A 20,098-nucleotide genomic window follows, 5' to 3' on the forward strand; every position below is an offset into this window, starting at 1 on the left:
TGTAGTCTTCCTGAGATAGCTCTGATTGTACCCCGACTCCCATGACCCTCTTTCTTACCAGCTTGTCTCAGTGTGGAATTCAAGGCCCTGCTTTGCTGGCCCCAGCCCACCTCTACCCTCATCACCTGGCAGTTTTCCCAAGACCCTACTCACCAGATCTGTCTGCCTGTCTGGGAGAAACTGGGCAAGGCAAGGTGTACCAGGGGAGGGAAGCCCTCACTCTGGGTGAGAACTGACCCTGTATTCAGGGTGTGGTCAGCCTGGGGGCCTCAGGGGCGGAAGCCCTTTGCTGGGATGTAGGACACAGGTTACTGGAACCCCTGGGTCTCAGTCAGAAGGATGCGCTACTGCACGCTCCATCCTGGTAGGGCTCGGGTTCCTGGGAAGAGGGGCCGTGCATGGGGTCTTATACAATGCCTTGCTATACGTGGATGTGGTAGGGCCCAGCCAAGGCTGGGGTGAGGCTCCTGTCCTTGCGTGCCCTGCCCCCACCCTCCCCCATCCCAGTCCACTGCCCTCACCCGTCCCCACCCCGCCACAGCCTCAGCTGTGCTGTCTCCCACAGGCATAGACAGATGTGCTGCTGGGGCCACCAACATCTGTGGCCCGGGCACCTGTGTGAACCTCCCGGATGGATACAGATGCATCTGCAGCCCCGGCTACCGGCTGCACCCCAGCCAGGCCTACTGCACAGGTGTCCATGCAGGCGGCCGGGACTCGCTCGGTGGCTGGGGTGGGTGGGGGCAGGGCTGGGGGCCAGTCCAGAGGCCAAGGCAACCAAAAGTCCAAGCAGCACTGTGTGGTTGATGGGCAGAGGAGCCACAGTCCCTGTGGACAAAGCTAACCTTAACCTTGGGGAGGCTGGTCTCTGGAAGGACCATCTGAGGAGTCTTCAGAAGAGTGGGAAGCCACCCCTGGGCCTTGGAGCCCAGAAAAAGAACACCTTTTACTTGGTGCCCTTGGCTCTGAGATCAACCCATCCCTCAGACTGGTCATCTCACTGTCTGCATAGCAGACCGAAGCCTGATCTGCTGTCTCCACCACAGCCATCCCTGGGGAAGAAGTTTGGAGGCACAACACATAAATCATCCAGTGTGGGCCTGATCCACTCCCCCAGTTTTTTATACAAGGGAGACACATCTCCTGTGCCTTGAAGGAGAAAGGAAATGATCACGGGCCCCCGGGAAGGGGGACACGGGGCAGAGAGGGGGTGCAGGGCCACTGCCCCAGGCCCTTGGTTCCTGAATGAGCCGATGGATGGACTTCAAGGTCCCCAGGGTCAGAGATTTTTCATCTCCCCAGTCTCCTCTGCTCCCTCAACCCCTCCTTGCCCCCACAGCACCATCCCCTATCCAGCCCTTAGCATGGCAAGTGGCTCACAGCTACCCAGAGAAGGGCCCCCCTGACTGCCCTCCCCATCTCCCTCTGCTCAGATGACAATGAGTGTCTGAGGGACCCCTGCAAAGGAAGGGGACGCTGTGTCAACCGTGTGGGCTCCTACTCCTGCTTCTGCTACCCTGGCTACAAGCTGGCCGCCTCGGGGGCCACACAGGAATGCCAAGGTAAGCTGAGCTGCCCTTGCCCCTGGGAGGGGTACAGGACCCCACAGGTGGTGTTTGGGTGGAGGAGGATCCAGGCATCTGCAGCACCTAGTTACAGCACTGCAGTGTGCGGAATGGGGGGGAACCGCAGGAACCGAGACCAGGGCTCAGACTTGGACCTGGGAGGAAGCAGCCTACACTGAGGCTGAGGTTGCTGAGACCAGATGGAGGGGTGTGAATCTGAAAGGCAGCAAAATATTCACCACCACTCCAAGGAACTGTGACGGGAGCCGAGAGTATGAGGGGAAACCTGGGGACATGGCTAGAGATGAAGACAAGCAGCCAGGTCCCCAAATTCTGAGTGACAAGGAGTTTCTTTCCTATTGGGTACAGAGGGTGACCTGTGAGGACACCAACTGGGACTCTGGGCAGCCTGGGGAGCTGGGCGCCTTTGCTGGGAGATGCCTACAAGCTTTAAGCTTCCCTGGGAACCTCTGCGTGGGGTCGCTGGACAAAGACACCTCCAACAAAGGCCCTTTAATATGCAGCATTTATACCACATGTGAAACACTCCGCTTACATTTTTACTAACGAGTTTACAGAGAATAGGACGCGGTGGTTTCCAAGCAGTGCCGCAAGACTCATAACCCAGTCGGAATCCTTCACCTGGAGAATGGCCCTGCTGTTCTCAGGACTCACGTTTCTGGTTCTGGCCACTGCAGTGAGTAAGGCGTGGACTCTGGCACTGTGGAATGAAGACGCACTGGTTCCATGGAAGAAAGTGCGAAGGTTTCCCACAGGGATGTTTGAGTGGGGCCAGAATAATAACAGCTACCATTTAATGAGCTGTTCTCATGTGCCAGAGCCATCGAGAGCCCTTTATTTTGTGACTCTCATCATCCCACCCAACCCCATGCAGTAGAAACCCTTATCCCCATTTCACAGTTTAACAAACTGAGGCTCAGAGAGGTGAATTGAAACACCCAGAGACCTCACACCTAGAGCCGTGGCTGAGCTGGAAGCAGAATCAAAATCGACCTGGCCCCAAAGCATGGTTTGCTTCCAACACCCTCCCTCACACACAGACACACAGACACACAGACACACACACACACACGGTGAAGGAAAAGAGGAAGCTGAGGGTATTTCAGGGGAAGGGAAGCGTTTTTGCAGAGGGCAGAGCCATGAACAAGCCTGGCGCGCTCTGGGAATAACGATAAATCCAGAGTGACGGGAGTGCCCGGTATGTGGAGGAAGTGGCGGGAACCCACGCCAGTTTGCTGTGTCTTGAGCGCCAGGCTGAAGTGCTTGCTCGCCGTCCCACAGACAGTGGCAGCCAGCAGAGGTCTGTGAGCAGAGGGCGGCGGTGCGGTCAGCCGGCTCTCAGGGAGGTGACTCAGGCAGCAGTGCTCAGAACAGCCTGGAGTTATCGAGGGCAGAGGCCTGGGGGCTAAGGGGCTTCTCTGGTGGGCTTTGCAGCCTTGGCAAGTGCTGCGGGCCGAGGCACTGCTCCCTGCAGGCCCAGCCCAAGGTGCTGGCCCGGGACAGGCAGTGGCTGCTGCAGAGAAGGGTGTCCCCAGGTCTGACCCAGACAATGGGTCCTGCCGCGTGCCAGCCCGGGTGTCTGGATGTCTCTGCCAGCCTGCCAGCTGGGGGAGGAGGCCGGAGGCTCAAGGTCAGCTCTCAGAGCTTCTCCAACAGGGCGTGGCTGCCACCTGATGAGGCCTCATCCAATAACATTCATTTTCTAAATGTTGCTGCTCTCGTAAAAGAGTATCCTCCTTATTTTAAATATTTTTAGTTATAAATTATTTCATTAATTTATCTAATTAATAGAAACCACTACAATTTCGAGAACAAATTATTTGACTGTTAAATATTTGAGCTTCCCCAATGGCTGAGCGGTAAAGAATCCGCCTGCAGTGCAGGAGACCCAGGTTCAATTCCTGGGACAGGACGATTCCCCCCGAGGAGGAAATGGCAACCCACTCCAGCATTTCTGCCTTAAGAATCCCATGAACAGAGGAGCCTGGTGGGCTACAGTCCATAGGGTAACAAAGAGTCAGACATGACTGAGCAATAATTATTATTAAATAATAATTTAAATTAAATATTTAAAATAACATTTGCTTTACTAGTAAATATGAGCATCTCTTCATATGTTAGCCATTGGGTTTCCTTACCTGGAAATTGCTTGTCGTCATCTTTTGCTCAGTTCAGTGGTCATTCCTGTTTTTCCTTGTGGCTGTTTAGGAGTTCCTTATATATTCCAGATACTTGCCTGGGTTTAGATATGATAATTCTTACCTCTTGTCCTCTGCCCATTGACGTTATCCACGTATCCTTCTTTGAACAGAAATTCTTAGTTCTGGTGTACAGAAATTTACCTTTTTTGCTTTATTTTTATGCTTTGAGGGATTTATGTAAAAATTCCTTCCCCACTATAAGTCACAAATATATTCTACACCTTCCTTTATTACAGTTACAGTTTTGCCTTTCATGACATGTTCTTTTTATTTATTTAGTTATGTATTTTATTTATTTGGCTGTGCTGGGTCTTAGTTGTGGTGTGTGGGATCTAGTTCCCGGATCAGGGACCCAACCCCAGCCTCTCACTTTGGGAGTGCGAAGTCTTAGCTGCTGGATCTCCAGGGAAGTCCCTTACAACATGTTTTAATCCATCTGGAGTCCATCCTTGTATGCGTGTTAAGACTGAGTTTTTTCCACCTCCATTTTTTTCCATAAAACAAGTCCGTTTTCCCAGCCTTATTCATCCAGCAGTCATCCTGGCCCCAGCAGTTAGTGAGTCCTTTAGCAAGTTTCCTTTCCTCTTCCACTGGGAATAGAGCTTCCCAAAGTGAGGACCAGTTATTTCAGAATTGCTTGGAGAGCTATTAAAATGCAGGTTCCTAGGCCCACCCCAGTACTACTGGGTCAGAATCTCTGGACATGGGCCTCGGAGTGCCCGTTTTACACACTCTGCTAGTGACTCCAGTCTGCACTGAAGTGTTATAAGGTATTGCTCAGATGAAAACACTGTCTGAAAACAAATGCTTATAATCCCACTCATGCATTAGGTACTTTGGGGGTTCTGGGCTAGGCACTAAGGGCCTGGGAATAATAGGCACATTCTCAGAAGTCATGGGGGTGCGGGGAAGCAGTTACTCATCCCTACTCATCCCTAAGGGAACCCTGGGAAAGGCCATGTGGGTTGGAAGGGCGAGGGCAGCCTCACTGAGAGATGGAAAGGAGACAGCCAAGCTGGTGGGTGTGAAGCCACTCCAGGCAAGGAGGCAGAGCAGGCAGAAGCCCAGAAGCAGGTTCCATGTGGCTGTTGAGGCTAGGAGGCGTGTGGGAGGCAGGAACCACGGTGAGAGAACCAGGCAGGGGCCAGGTCATGAGAGATCTCACATGCCAGGCAGAGGGGCTTGGGTTTTACAAAGTAGGTTTAGTGCTGGAATAATAATAATAATAATAATTGGAGAAGGAAATGGCAACCCACTCCAGTATTCTTGCCTAGAGAATCCCATGGACAGAGGAGCCCATGGACGGGCCACAGTCCACAGGGTCGCAGAGAGTTGGACACGACTTGGAGACTGAGCACAGTAATAATAATTCAGTGCTTACCTCATGCCAGGCAGGTGCTGTGCTAAGCCCTTCACCTGGATGACCTCATCTCATCTGCACAGAGCCTCTGTGAAGTGTTGAACCATTGCTGGGAGTGGGAGTGGGGGGAAAAGACGAGTCCTCTATTAATTTGGCTGTGGTGGGCAGAGAATGGGGGGGTGGCCAGAGCCATCTAGAGTTGATAAATTGAACCCATCCTTGAAATGGGAGCAAGTTTCTGCTGGCCATCAAACCAAGCAGAGGCATTTGTGTGAACAAAGGCTTAGAGGCTAGACCAGTGGGGATCGGCAAACACAGCAAGGCTGGGGTGAGGCCTTGTGAAGCAGCCTAAGCAGCAGGGAACCCTGGTAGGGCCTTAACAGAGGAGGGCACGACCAGGCTTGGGCTTTCAAGCCATTATAGGGCCCCATTATGCTTTGGGACAATAGAAAAAACCACGGGAACAGATCCACAGCTGCCTAAGATACTGTCTCTCACTGGCTGCTTAATTCCTAACTTTTTTTTTTTTTTGGCTACTCCACACAGCTTGCAGGATCTTAGCTCCCCAACCAGGGATTGAACCTAGGCCCCTGGCAGTGAGAGGACCAAGTCCTAACCACTGGATCACCAGGGATCACCAGGGAATCCCAATCCCTAACCTTTAATCCCTAACTTTGGGATTCCCTGGTGGCTCAGACGGTAAAGCGTCTGCCTGCAATGCAGGAGACCTGGGTTCAATCCCTGGGTTGGGAAGATCCCCTGGAGAAGGAAAAGGCAACCCACTCCAGTACTCTTGCCTGGAAAATCCCATGGATGGAGGAGCCTAGTCGGCTACAGTCCATGGGGTCGCAAAGAGTTGGACACAACTGAACAACTTCACTAACCTTTAAGAAGGCCCCTAAGAACTCTAGGAGCAGAGCTCTGGGGGATGTATTGGGGTCATGAGGGGGACTTTGGTGGCCTCCTTGGAGAGTGGCATATCCACTGCCACCTGACTTCAAGACCAGCCCTTACACTGGAGTGAGCAGACAGCTATGAGGGTCTCCAAGGGCCCCCAAAGTAGCCACCTTCCCTGGGAGAAGGAAACTCACGAGTTTGCAGAGGCCTGAGCTAGGTTAGTCTGACTTGGCCTCGGAGCCCCTGCCATTCATGGCTCTGGCAAGGGCGTCTTCCCTGTCTGGGCCTCATCATGCACATCCTTGACCTTGGCCTCTGAGGGGATGCCCCAGGACCCCCTGCAGGCCTGGCCCCAACTCAGGACTTTTCTTTGTGTTCACAGATATAGATGAGTGTGAGCAGCCAGGAGTGTGCAACCGGGGTCGGTGCACCAACACGGAGGGTTCCTACCACTGTGAGTGTGACCAGGGCTACATCATGGTCAGGAAAGGACATTGCCAAGGTAAGGAATGGGGTGCCGGCCCCATCATCTCCTGGCTCCTCCCCACCATCTGCTGCCCCTCCCCATCATCTCCTGGCTCCTCCCCATCATCTCCTGGTCCCTTTCCACCATCTGTTGTCCCTCCCGATCATCTCCTTATCCCTCCCCACCATCTCCTGGTCCCTCCCCATCATCTCCTATCCCTCCCCATCATCTCCTGGCTCCTCCCCATCATCTCCTATCCCTCCCCATCATCTCCTATCCCTCCCCATCATCTCCTTATCCCTCCCCACCATCTCCTGTCCCTCTCCATCATCCCTTGGATCCTCCCCACCATCTCCTGATCCCTCCCCATCATTTCCTTGTCCCTCCCCCTGCACTGCCCACCACCAGCTCCCCTTCCAGCTTATGCCTGACTGTTCTCCTTGATGCTGAGCCCACTCCTGTGCACAGAGAGACCTGTCTAAGGATTCCAGGAGCCTCTCTGTTCCCTTAGTGGGATTTTGGCATCCTGTCTGCCCTGACAGCATGGGAGCACAGTAACTTTGCATACATGAGATCCCAGGGGCTCCCCTCTGTGCACCTCTGCCCACCACTTGAGTTGCATGGTAGAGGGAAGGTTGATATCTGGGAGGTGCCTCAGGCATCAAGCTTGATCTACTGGCTAAAGCTTGTTAGGCTGTAAGCTGGACCGTATCCTTAGATGACCGTGTGTGGACACCTGACAAATGTTCATGTGTTGGACCAATACATGCTAGTTGAAAAACATGAATGAATGAGCCCTCATCCCAGCCCCCTTTCTCAGTGTCACAAGTTGGCTGTGACATTGCCCACTGATGTCCTCACAGACTGGCTTGAACCTGCCACCATCATGCCAGCTCCCGGCAGCCCTGCCACTTTCACCTCCCTGCCAGGCTGGGGTGTCAAAGGCTCACAAAAGGCCTGGGTCATGTGCTCCCAACTGGCTGAGACAAGAATGGGTGAGGGTAAATCAAGGTTCTTTCTGGAAGGAAGTCCTGCCCTTAATCCAAAGATAGGTGCAGACTCCTCTCTGCCTCCAGGCTTCCCACAGCCAGGGCTTGCCTGGATTCAGAAGATCCTGGAGGTGAGAGATGAGCCTGTGTGTCTGGTGAAGGGAGACCACCCCCGCTTCCCAATGCCACTACTACAGAAGCAGAGTCACTAGGTGGTGAAGGACAGACAAATCCCTGTCTGAATCCCCAGCATCTCACCTTCCCCTCCCAATGCCTCCCCCTTTAAAGTCAGGCCCACTATGATCAAAGCCAGACCCAACTCCCCTTGTCCTCATGAGCTTGCTGAACCACAGTCTGGCATTTTCCAGGACAAGGGAGAGTGAAGGGAGTTGGCATTTGATGGGTGCCTGCTATATGTGCCAGGTGCTGGACTAGGGACTCAATAGATTGCCTCATTTAAGCATCCAACATTGTTCATTTGGCATGAAACCTGATTAAAAAGTAAAACCAAAGGAAATGAACTAGGAAAATCCAAGGACATCTAAAGTCTCAAATTTATACTAACCAGCCCACATTGAGGGCACAGGCTCTGGTGGAGACAGATATGGGTTTGGCTTATTGTCTCAGTGTCTGAAGATGGAAACCATAATGCTCATCGCAGGGGCTCTGGTTAACCTGCCGAACAACCATGCAAAGGGCACAGGCAGCCCTGCCACAAGTAGGGGAGCCCGTTCTCTCTCATGTCTTGTCTCCCCCCAGTGCCCGAGCCCGTGCCTCTGGATCACCTCCTTCCCTTCCGGAGGAAAGGGCCCAGACACACACAGCTTGGCTGGGAGGTCAGGCTGAGTTCCTGGCCCAGGAAAGACACTCTTGAGTCTGTTGAAAGAAAGACTAATGTAGCCTGCACGCTCCTCCAGATTTCCACCCGTAACCACAGCCCCGGCCCATCACCCCGGGAGCCCAGTCAATTTCCCCCTCCCTCTTTCTTCTTCCTCCAGCTAAGAAACCACTCTCTCTCCATTTAAACTCAGAGTCTCTGGTGAAGGGCCTGAGTGGTCTGGACAGCAGCCCGTCCAAAGTCTCCATGGCATTTCCGTCGTCCCGCGACTCTGGGTTCCCACGGAGAGGGGCTAGGTTCCCCTGCAGACTGCCAGGGCCCCGCTGTCCTCCACCTACCTCCAAGGTCACCCGTGGGTCCAGCCCCTGCGGGAGCACCCTCCCCACCATGTGCTCTCACAGCACCCTTCCCTCTCCTCAAGCAGAGACTTCAGTGCTGGTTAGAGAAGCCCCACCATCTGCCCGGTATACAGACAGCAGGCTGGCAAGCTGGTCCCTGGGGTGCCTGTTTCCTGGGGTCTTCTGGGGTCTTTCCTGCAGCCTCATGCCAAGAAGATATGAAGCTTTAGTGAATCACATGGTCTCATTCTTTGGTCAGCAAACGTTTCTTGAGCGCCAGCTGTGTCCCAGCCATGGGCCAGGAATACAGCCATAAAAAAGACAGACAGCGCCTGCCCCCTGACGACCAGGGTAAAACCTTTACCAAAACATACCATAATCTTAGGTTAAAATTTAAACCCTAGACTAGGCAAAAAACATCTGGCTCTTGTCCAGGCACTGAAAGGTTGGTGGGACCGCCTCGGGATATCTGGTGACTTCAGAGCCTGTGCTTTTAACAGGGATTCATCCATGGCTTGGCTAGTGGCTCTGATATATTGGCCCCCATTTAGAAGAGGCCCACCTGATTCAGGTAGAGACTGGGGGCTGCTCTGACCCTCTGCCCCCTCCACCCCCACCTCCCAGGCATGAATATCACTGGCTGGGGCTCTGGCCTGAGGAAGGAAGCCCGTGGCAGTGTGCCCGGATAGGCTGGGTTATGCTGCACTAACAACCAGCCTCAGTCTTAGTGTCATGTAGGACATAGCAGACTTGATATCTGACCAAAGCCGCATATCCATCATGGGTCTGCCAGGGGTCCTGGTCCACATCTTCTCATCCTTGAACCAGACTAAAGGAAGAGCATCTTGAATGTGGCCACTGTCCGTGGAAGAAAGAAAGAGCACTCTGCAGGGTTGCACATAAATAAGTGTTTGGGCCCATAAATTACACATGTGATATCCACTCAAAGCTACCGGCCAGCACTAGTCCTCCTGCCCCACCCAACCACAAGGGACCAGGAGGCACAAGCCCACCACGGCCCAAAAAGTGAGAGCTGGACTTCTCAGTGAAGCAGCATTTGTCCCGCAGGTCTCCTAATGCCCAACATGATGCACTTCCGGCACCACCTCCACAGGTGTGCCCAGAACACTTGGGGCAGGGCGGAGCTCAGAGCCCTTTGCTCCCTCTAAGTCTAATCTTCCGATGTTGCCTGACCCTGCAGGAGAGGTTCCAAGACTCCGTTTTTCCTCGGTGTGGTCTTAGAGGAGGATCCTTGCCTCCATCTCTTTCTCTTCATCCCCGAGTCTCGCATCCCTGAAGCAGACTTGCGGCTCATTCCCAATGGCTTTGCCCATCTTGCTTCCGGTATCTCAGCCAGGACTGGCAGGCCAGGGTACTGGCCAAAGCTGGTGGCCCTAGAACCTTCATTTCTTCCACCTCCGCCTTGTTCTCTCCAGTTATGTTTTTATAGAAGCTTCTAGAATAGTTTAGCCTGGTATCACCACAGCCCAACTAGGGGTTCTTGGCTGCCCTCTTTCCTGAGATGAGCCTTATCTAAGTGTCCCTGAGATTACCCAAGAGTTCTGGATATCTCCTAGCACACACACCCCTGAAACACCCTCTGCTCTGTGTATGTCTTCCTCATGTGGACCCGTAGCGTGAAGTTTTGGCCGTGAGAGGTGACCGGTTCCCTGGGCTCTGATGGACCCGGTCTTCTGCAGACCAAACCACCTCAGAAGAGATTCATTTTCACCCTCCATTTCCGGCCCATGTCCTGTTTTATCATGACAGCTGCTCCTTAAGTCCTCTTGCAGGAAGCCTGTGTTCTGACCCTTGGCCCTGCCTCCTGCCTTTCTCTTCTCCCTGGGTGCTGACCAGGTCTTCCTCCTAGTCAGTAGGGCCTCTGAATCTCCATGAATGAGCAGGTGGACTTCCTGCGGGAGGGCGACAATTACCCATGCAGGGAAGGTGAACTGTCCTGTTTCCTTCGGAGCTCAGTCAGTCTGTCTGTAGTGAAGAGTGACTGGGAGCCTGCACACTGGGCCAGAGGAGCTGAACGTCTTCCTGCCATCCTGACCCAGAGTTCAGTCCCCGGGTTCTGACCTCCCCAACTCGGCCCAGGTATCTGGGGTGCCTTGGAGGCTGGACTCCCCAGCATGCCGGCTTCACATTGGGCAGAGCCCTGTGTGCCGTCCAGGGAGCAAGCTCGCCTTCCGCGCCTTTGTTCTCATCCCCCAGGACTGGCTCCTCTCCCTCTATGGCTCACCCCTCCCCCTGCTTGTCTGATCGGTTCTCAGACTCATCCTTTCGGGCTGGCTTTCCTGAATCTCACCAGAGTGGGTGTGGGAGCCCTACGTGATTCTCAGCTGGAAGAAAATTCCCGTCTCCAGCAGCCTTCCTAGCCTCTGCATCAGCCTCACTCTGCATCAGCCTCAGGGCTGGTCTTGGCCACGTCAAAGATTGGGGGAGTCATCCTTTGTCCTCGTTTCCGGGTGCCAGGAAGCCTGTTTTGCCGTCATTGCACAGCTAGGATCTATCCTGGGGTCTCTGGGGCCTTCTGTGCCAAGCACGTCCAATCCCATCATCGTCACCCTTGTAGATGAACAAGGGAGAGACGAAGGCCCTTCCCAAGAGTCCAGCTCACGACTTCGAGCCCTCTCACCCTCCCCAAGCTACTGAGAGCACAGCCTCCTGCAGCAGGGCTTCTCCCTTCCTCAAGGTCTTCCATCTTTCTTTTGTCCAGGACAGTGGGTGGGAGGTGGGGCTGGGAACACAGGAGAGCACTCACATTTTCCTGGTTTCCATCTGTACAGAAACTGACATCGCTCCTTCTCCCCGACCGACGGCAGGGTCAAGGATGTGCTCCTTCACAGCCCACCCGTGGGTCGTGGTTCCCAGAGATGACCAAGGCAGGGGTTGTTATTTTTGCAGATATCAACGAATGCCGTCACCCTGGCACCTGCCCTGATGGGAAATGCGTCAACTCCCCCGGCTCCTACACTTGCCTGCCCTGCGAGGAGGGCTACAGGGGCCAGGGCGGGAGCTGTGTAGGTGAGGGCTGCCTGCCAAGGCACGGAGGGGGCTGTTTGGCCTGGGGACCCTGGGTTGAGCCCACACATGGTGGCGGGGGGCGGGGAGAGGTGTGGGCAGAGGGAAATGGCTTGGAGGCTATTGTCTTTCGTGACCCAGCTGGGTTTCCAGATGACGCTGGGGATGAGGTGGGTGTGCTTCAGTTACTGGTGCTCTGCCCCCTGAATCAGCCAGGGTGGGGGGGACCCTTAGGCTCCTTGGCCATATCCGTCCAGGAGCTACATACAACCCAAGGTTCCAGAGGCTTCTGTGGCTGGATTCTGCTAGGTAGGCTGAAGGTGCCATGTGTCTTTTGGAAGAGGCTGATGCCAGTGGTGTGGAGGAGGGGTCTTCTGCCCTCCTGGACCTCAAGAGCAACCTCTAACACCAATGCCTAAGAGAACGGCGGGAGCTCTTCTCTGGAGGTCGGGGTGGGGGGCGGGTTGCATGTCAGCCATAGGAGGAATGCGCTTTCCCTCAGCCCCCGCAGGAAAAAGGGCCCAGGGCTGGGGATGCCAGGAGGGACTGAGTCGTGAATAGAGACTTTGAGGCTCTGAGAGGGCAGGCATTTCCCAGGCCCTTGGGACTGCCGCTCAACCGCCCAGGCAGAACTTGGCCTCTCTCTGTGTTACCCACTCGCCCGCTGAAGCTGGTGGGTGGGCTGAGAACTTGGGGTCATACCCATTTGGTTGGCGGGGAGGAGACCAGAGAGGTTCAGACTCACTCTAAGGTGAGGCAGAAGGCTTAGACACTTGCCTCCAGGTGTCCTCAGATGGGCCAAACCAGTCCCAGGACTGGGTGGGGAACCTGGCCCCCTCCTTTTCTAGGAACTTGCAGGGTGCTCTATGTCACTGGATGGAGCTGAAGTCAGCTCAGGGATGGAAGTTAGTTCGGCGGGGGAACAGCACCCAGCCGAGGTAGATGGGTCCAGGAGCAGGAATGACCTCTGGTCCTTCCCAGGGTGCTAGGGCCCCTCGGAATGCTGGTTCCCCGGCCTCGAAATGGAGACACTCTCAGCCTGATGCTGGAGGCTGCGCGAGGGATAGGAGGCCAGCTTGGACTTCTCTCCCACAGATGTGAATGAGTGTCTGACCCCTGGGGTCTGCACCCACGGAACGTGCATCAACCTGGAGGGCTCCTTTAGATGCTCCTGTGAGCAGGGCTACGAAGTCACCCCAGATGAGAAGGGCTGCCAAGGTACAAGGATCCAAAGCGCCCTTTGTCCATCCATGACACGTCCGCCTGCAGCTCCTTCCCTCTGGCGCACATCCCTGAGCTGACCCAACACAGTGCTGCTGCATAGACTGTCTTTCCCTGACACCCCCCAACCCCACCCCACTCCTCCCTGTCAACCTCCGGCTAGCCTGGCATGTCTGTCCTGCAGAGAGCCCCACACAGAGCTCAATGGCCTGTTTCAGATGTCGACGAGTGTGCCATCCGGGCCTCGTGCCCCACGGGCCTCTGTCTCAACACGGAGGGCTCCTTCACCTGCTCGGCCTGTGAGAGTGGGTACTGGGTGAATGAGGATGGCACCGCCTGCGAAGGTAACCCTGGGAAGGGGGGTGGCCAAGGGTGACTGAGAACATAGGCTCTCGGACCTCCCAAAGAACCCTCCGTTTTGGGGGTCTCCAGACTAGGCGAGAGGACTCTGTGAATGGACTTGAGCTTGTTTTCTCCATGAGGACAGAAAGAGAAGGGAGTCACAGAGACAAGAGGGAAGGAAGCTCTTGGCCGAGCTGCCCCAGAAGCATCCCCGGGGAGAGGGTGCAGGGGTGGCCCTGTAAGAGGCCCAGAGCCAGGGGCTCCCCTTCCCCGGGGGGCCCACAGAGTCCAACAAGCTCAGAGAGGGAACCAGAGGTGCGGGGTGGTTCTGGCCTGGCCAGGTGGAGGGAGGCATCCCCGGGCCCCCCGGGTGACTGACTGGCTGACTGTCTGCCCTAGACCTAGACGAGTGCGCCTTTCCTGGAGTCTGCCCGTCCGGAGTCTGCACCAACACCGCTGGCTCCTTCTCCTGCAGGGACTGCGAGGCGGGCTACCAGCCCAGCGCCCTGGGCCACACCTGTGAAGGTGAGGGCCCCCGACAGGGAGCAGGAGACTAACCTTCACCCTCAGAGAAGGGAGTTCGCCTCAGATGGTGGGCTAGTGGGGCAAGCCTATTCTCGCCCTCCCTCCCTAAACAGGCGTCAGAAAGGCGACTGCAGATCTGGGTCTAGGGAGCCAATGAGCCACTGGACCAAAGCTTCAGTGCTTGTCACAATCACGGGGAGTTTGTTCGATCGACATGTGGCTTCCAGGCCTTGTCAGACCGGCTAAGTCTGTCTGTTGGGGGTGGGGGTCTTGAGATCTGTTATCTAACAGGCTCTTCAAGAGTTCCTTATAAAGGTGGGTGCTGCAACATTATCCTAAAGACCCTGGCCGGTACTGGGCCATCTGTGAAAGAAAGCGAAAGTGTTAGCTGATCAGTCATGTCTGACTCTTTGTAACCCCATGGACTGTATGGACTGTAGCCCGCCAGGCTCCTGTCCATGGGATTCTCCAGGCAAGACTACTGAAGTGGGTTGCCATTTCCTTCTCCAGGGGATCTTCCCACCCAGGGATCAAACCCAGGTCTCCTGCATTGGCAGCCGGATTCTTTACCAGGGAAAAGAATCTGAGCCACCAGGGAAGTCCCAGGGCAATCTGTAGGCCAATTTAAATAATCCACTTTCTGTTACCTCCTCAGGTTCTCTGTATCCGCTTCCTTGGCTTATTTCTCAGTTGTTTTCCTGTTGTCTCTGTAAAATCTCAGCCATGATGAGGGCAGTAGAGTTTGGCCACCTTAGGCCAGGGTTGCTGCTGGAAGGGACCAGGTGTCCCCCGGGCGGGCACAGTGTGGGCAGCGGGAGGCCAGGGGAGCCTGCCGGGCTGGGCTGGGGCAGGATGGAGGGAGCTGCAGCCATCCTGCTCCCCAAAGGCTCCCTCGCCAGCTTCTCCCAGCTGTGCCAGTTTACAAGGGGATGGTGCGCCTGTGGGTCCAATCTCCTCTGGCAGACCTCCAGGTCCTCTGGAGACCTCCCTGTTGATCCTTGCCCTTGGGAGGTCTTCCCATCAGTTCCACCTCCCCACCCCACCCCTCCGTACTACCATCTCCTCGTGTGGCCCTGCAGATGTGGACGAGTGTGAAGACCCCCAGAGCAGCTGCCTGGGAGGCGAGTGCAAGAACACGGCTGGCTCCTACCAGTGCCTCTGTCCCCCGGGCTTCCAGCTGGCCAATGGCACAGTGTGTGAGGGTGAGTGGCTCAGGTCTCCCCGGCCGGGGACGGGGTGGGGCGGAGGGTTTCCCTACACCGTGTGCTCCCCGGGGAACATCGCCCCCGTCCCGGGGGAGACACCACCTGCTCTTCTGCCCGCAGATGTGGATGAGTGTGTGGGCGAGGAGTACTGCGCACCACGTGGCGAGTGCCTCAACAGCCACGGGTCCTTCTTCTGTCTCTGTGCCGACGGCTTCGTCAGCGCAGACGGGGGCACCAGCTGCCAAGGTGAGAAGCCGGCAGCAGGGGCCGTTAGGGGTCATCCCGCGTACTGACAAAACGCTCAGGGTCCACCTGGGGTGGGAAGATGGGAGGCTGAGGGATGAGGTTGGGAGCCAGGTGTCAGGGAGTGTCTCTGGAGCCCTCCTCCAGGGCCTGTCCACGATGCATACAGCAGGTGCCTTCGCCCTCTGCCCTGCCTGGTTCCAGGGCTCCACGCCCAACGGTGCCTCTGGCTTCCAGCTCTGGTCTCTCGCTCAGATCTTCCAGCCCTTTTCTACTTCGAGCCACTCCCTGGCCCTCCTCTGGGCGAAACTGCCCAGGGCCCTGGGGACCCATGGCTGACCCTGCTGACAAACGTCTCTATTCTAGATGTGGACGAGTGTGCAGTCACCGACCGGTGTCTCGGGGGCCACTGTGTCAACACCGATGGCTCCTTCAACTGTGTGTGTGAGACTGGCTTCCAGCCCTCCCCAGAGAGCGGGGAGTGTGTGGGTAAGGGCTCCAGGGGGTAAGCAGACAGGGCTCTGCCCCATGTCGACAGACAGACACCTCCACCCTGCCAGCTCCTCAGCTCCCTGGGGCCAGGAACCCCAGCTTCGAGCACTTTCCATAGATTAATCATCCCATGGATAATGTCTTCATTCAGCCTCTTCTGACTCAGGGATTGCCCCCAGGATGTCCTTGTGCTGTAGCAGAGCACACAATCTAGTTTTTTAAGAGCCAAATGGATGCGATAGACATTTACACCACCTGGGTTCAGTGCCTTTTGCTGGGACAAATAGACAGTTATGGATAATCTTGAAACTAAGCAAGGGAGACATATGAAGACAGCTCTCCATAATACACTTTGGGAAAGGTTTTATATAGAGAGAGGTCAACACTGCTCTGCTGTGGAGGGCAGGGTGCAGGGGGAAAGGAGTGTCACAGAGGCTGAGAGCTCTCCTGGACAATCAGGCCTGCAGCTCAGGGGAAAGGGTCCTGAACTTGATGTTTGGGGGTTGAAATGAGCATAGTGGTTTGGAACCAATCAAGAACCTCAGAAGTTGAGGGGCACGACCTTGTCATGCCAGAGAGATGGGGTCGGAGTAGTGACCTGGCCACTTCTGTCCCCTCTCCTGGCCCTGGGGACAGACATTGACGAGTGCGAGGACCTCGGAGAACCGATATGCGGGGCCTGGAGGTGTGAGAACAGCCCTGGCTCCTACCGCTGTGTCCTGGGCTGCCAGCCTGGCTTCCACATGGCCCCGACAGGAGACTGCATTGGTGAGTGGGGAGGGGGCGTGCGGGCTGGGAGGCCTAGGACAACATCTACTTTTCACGTACCTGGCTAGAAACGATTTTTGCAGCTGTTTGTGTGTTTTCCACGGAGCAGCGCTTACACAAAAATTGAGGAGGACTGTTTAGTTTTCTCACCCTGCGTTCAGAAGTTAGTGTTCAGAGACCTTGGTGTTAATGAGCCAGATAAATAAGTATTGCCAGCGAGTAGAGAGCACAGCCTACACTGTGGCCCGCCCTGTCCCGCAGACATAGACGAGTGTGCCAACGACACCGTGTGTGGGAGCCATGGCTTCTGCGACAACACCGAGGGCTCCTTCCGCTGCCTCTGTGACCAGGGCTTCGAGACCTCGCCCTCCGGCTGGGACTGCGTTGGTGAGAAGCCTGTGGCCTAGCCAGCTCTGAGCCAGGGACGGGAAGGCTCTCGGGCCCTTGACCCCGTCTCCACAGATCTTGGCTGCCCTGCATAGAGGGGCCCTAGGGCCCCCCTCCTGAAAGGTTCAGGGTCACGTGGGCTCCACGTGGAGCCCTCAACACAGAGTGACAAGGAAGGGGGATTTCAGCTCCCCCGACAGAGGATGAGTTGGTTGGATGGCATCCACCGACTCAACGGACGTGAGTTGGAATAAAACTCCGGGAGTTGGTGATGGACAGGGAGGCCTGGCGTGCTGCAGTCCATGGGGTCGCAGAGAGTCGGACACGACTGAGTGACTGAACTGAACTGAACTACAGGGGCACCTTGGGCTTCCCAGGTGGCTCAGTGGTAAAGACTGCATCTGCCAATGCAGGAGATGTAGGAGATGTGGGTCCGATTCCTGGGTTGGGAAGACCCCTTGGAGTAGGAAATGGCAACTCACTCCAGTATTCTTGCCTGGAGGATTCCCATGGATAGCGGAGCCTGGCGGGCCTCAGTCCATGGGGTCACAAAGAGTGGCACCCGATTGCCCAGTGGAGCACACACACACACCCATTGGGGCACCGTGGCCAGGTTGATCAGGGACGCGAGGCCGCCCTTCTACCAGCAGGGGGAGCAAGCACACTAGTGAAGGCGCCACCCTTCCCCAGAGACTCAAGGGTTCAAGAGGCACGTTTGGGGAACGTGCAGAAGGAGGAACCCTTCCTCTTTGTCCATTTATGGGCCCTTTTCTGCCACCTTTCTCCTTCTCCCTCCCTTCCCATTCCCTCTGCTCACCTGGTCCTCCTTTCTTCGAAGTCATACCCACTTCCCGCTCTTCCCCAGGCCCTAGCCTGTTTCTTTGGGGGTTGGGCGGAGGGGTGGCGAGGATGAGATGGGGATCTGCCCGCGGGGCTGGAGGCAGGGGCAGGGGCCTGGGCCTCTCCCTCGCCCGCGAGCCGGTCCTCCTGTCTGGCAGACGTGAACGAGTGTGAGCTCATGCTGGCGGTGTGTGGGGCGGCGCTCTGCGAGAACGTGGAGGGCTCCTTCCTGTGCCTCTGCGCCAGCGACCTGGAGGAGTACGATGCTCAGGAGGGGCGCTGCCGCCCGCGGGGGGCTGGAGGTGAGCCCTGCGCCCCGCCCTCCCGGTGCACTCTCCCCCCTCCCCCGCCCTCCCGGTGCACTCTCCCCCCCGCCACCCCCCACTCCTCGCTGTCTGGCGTACACAGTGCTTCCGCTGCTCCAGCTGCAGGGCTGCGACGACCCTACAGGAGGCTCTAGAAGCTCTAATGCCAACTGGGGGGGAGGGGGCAGGGAGCTCGGAGCTCAGATTGAGCCTTGGTTGTTACTGTTCAGTTGCCAAGTCTGGGGTCACTCTTCGTGACCCCATGGACTGCAGCACACCAGGCTTCCCTGTCCCTCACCATCTGAGCCTTGGAGGGACCCTCAGTCAAACCCCAGGAAGCTCTTGGGTGAGGGAGGCCCAGGAACTGAGCTAAGCTCCACTCTCCCGTCCCACTCCACTCCAGAGCTGCCGGTTTCAGCCTCTCAGCCCAGGACTAGGATTCAGCTGGCCTTCTCTGACTTGGAGGAAAGCAAGCAAGACCTGGAACAAGGAAGGGTGGGAGGGGCAGGGGAACAGTGTGACACAGAGGAATGGAACGGTGTACCATACCATGCCTGTATGGTGTGATGTGCCGGGGACTGGGGCCACCTCACTGCAGGGGAGGAAGGCAGGATGGTATCTTGGAAAGAGCAGGGGTGTGGCACCAGAGGAACTGGGGTCACTTCCCTGCTCTGCCACTAGGTGGCCCCTGCAAGTCACCTAGCTTCTCTAAACCTCAACTGCCTCTTCTATAAAAGAAAGCTGATGATAATAAGCTCTTCATAAGGCTTATCAAGTGAGATAATAAAAGTACACTGTACCATATAAATGTTTAAAATTTAAATAAATTCAAAGGCCAGGGTGCCCCAGGGGGTCATGAACAGACGTTAACAAGGGGCGTCTGTCACACACAGGTCCGAGTGTCCCTGAGGCCCGGCCAGGGGCACACCCACCAGGCCCCGTCCGCATGGAATGCTACTCTGGACAGAAGGACCAGACGCCCTGCTCCAGCCTTCTGGGCCGGAACACCACGCAGGCCGAGTGCTGCTGCACCCAGGGCACCGGCTGGGGAGATGCCTGTGACCTGTGCCCAGATGAGGACTCAGGTAAGGCCCCCAAGGGTCCCAGGTCCTCTCAGAGTCGGCTCTGCAGGGCGACACAGAACGAAGTGGGGGGAGGGGGTGGTGTGCAGAGTCTCTCTCTCTGAGCTTGGATGCCTCCCTGCACAGTCGAGTTCAGCGAGATCTGCCCTAGTGGGAAAGGCTACATCCCTGTGGAAGGAGCCTGGATGTTTGGACAGACCACGTACACAGGTAACCTCCCCAAGACCCTCCTCCCCAAACGCCACTAACCTCAGTGGGCCTGGCCTGGTCCCCCAGGAGGCCTCTGCATGCAGGCTTCACCTCTTGGGTTGCTTCTAACCTTCCTGTCCCAAGGCTACAGATCTACAGATCTTTAGCTGGAAGTTCTGACCTGAGCTCCTCCTGGATTGTCCCGGCAACCCTACTTTGGTTTCTCTGCTCCCCACAAGGCTGAGTTCTCCAGGAACAAGCTATGATGCCTTGACTAACCCACTCCCAGGGCACAGGGACAGAGGCCAGAGGCAGCTGCTGATCTCCCTGGCCCCACTTACAGAGCCAGAAACTTTGGGGAACTCATCCTCAGAAAGGGTGGTTTGGGTATGGACTTATACCTGAAACTGGAAAAGGAAACAGCAGAAACGGAAATGGTTCTCCTTGAGTGCTTATTATGTGCCAAGCACTATTTTAAGCACCTCACATGTATTAACATCTCAACCCTCATAACAACTCTACAAGGTTAAGGAATAGGAGCCACATTTTCTAGGTAGGGAACTGAAGCAAGGGACAACCTAAATTGGCCCAATGTCACCCGCCTCATCAAGTGGCAAGGCTGGGATTTGGCCCCAGTCTGGCTTTTGGAGAAGGCAATGGCACCCCACTCCAGTACTCTTGCCTGGAAAATCCCATGGACGGAGGAGCCTGGTAGGCTGCAGTCCATGGGGTCGCTAAGTCAGACACGACTGAGCGACTTCACTTTCACTTTTCACTTTCATGCATTGGAGAAGGAA

General features: G+C 56.0%; 1 protein-coding gene across 4 annotated transcripts in view; it reads left to right on the forward strand.

The window, feature by feature from the left end:
- The window catches only part of LTBP2 (latent transforming growth factor beta binding protein 2), a 109,211-nt gene that overhangs the window by 82,610 nt on the left and 6,503 nt on the right, over nt 1–20,098 (forward strand). For 3 of the 4 annotated variants that reach the window (XM_025295203.3, XM_025295205.3, XM_025295204.3), the window contains exons 16-30: nt 542–694; nt 1,434–1,562; nt 6,427–6,546; nt 11,586–11,705; nt 12,798–12,920; nt 13,142–13,267; nt 13,665–13,790; nt 14,870–14,992; nt 15,116–15,241; nt 15,605–15,727; nt 16,367–16,498; nt 16,760–16,885; nt 17,884–18,027; nt 18,924–19,115; nt 19,239–19,322. In XM_025295203.3, the coding sequence (XP_025150988.3) occupies nt 542–694; nt 1,434–1,562; nt 6,427–6,546; nt 11,586–11,705; nt 12,798–12,920; nt 13,142–13,267; nt 13,665–13,790; nt 14,870–14,992; nt 15,116–15,241; nt 15,605–15,727; nt 16,367–16,498; nt 16,760–16,885; nt 17,884–18,027; nt 18,924–19,115; nt 19,239–19,322 (1,947 nt within the window). The remainder of the gene's footprint in view (nt 1–541; nt 695–1,433; nt 1,563–6,426; nt 6,547–11,585; nt 11,706–12,797; nt 12,921–13,141; nt 13,268–13,664; nt 13,791–14,869; nt 14,993–15,115; nt 15,242–15,604; nt 15,728–16,366; nt 16,499–16,759; nt 16,886–17,883; nt 18,028–18,923; nt 19,116–19,238; nt 19,323–20,098) is intronic. The other variant, XM_044924734.2, reaches the window with a different exon arrangement.

The sequence above is a fragment of the Bubalus bubalis genome, chromosome 11 (genome assembly GCF_019923935.1).
Source record: "Bubalus bubalis isolate 160015118507 breed Murrah chromosome 11, NDDB_SH_1, whole genome shotgun sequence".
NCBI classification, from domain to species: Eukaryota; Metazoa; Chordata; class Mammalia; order Artiodactyla; family Bovidae; genus Bubalus; species Bubalus bubalis.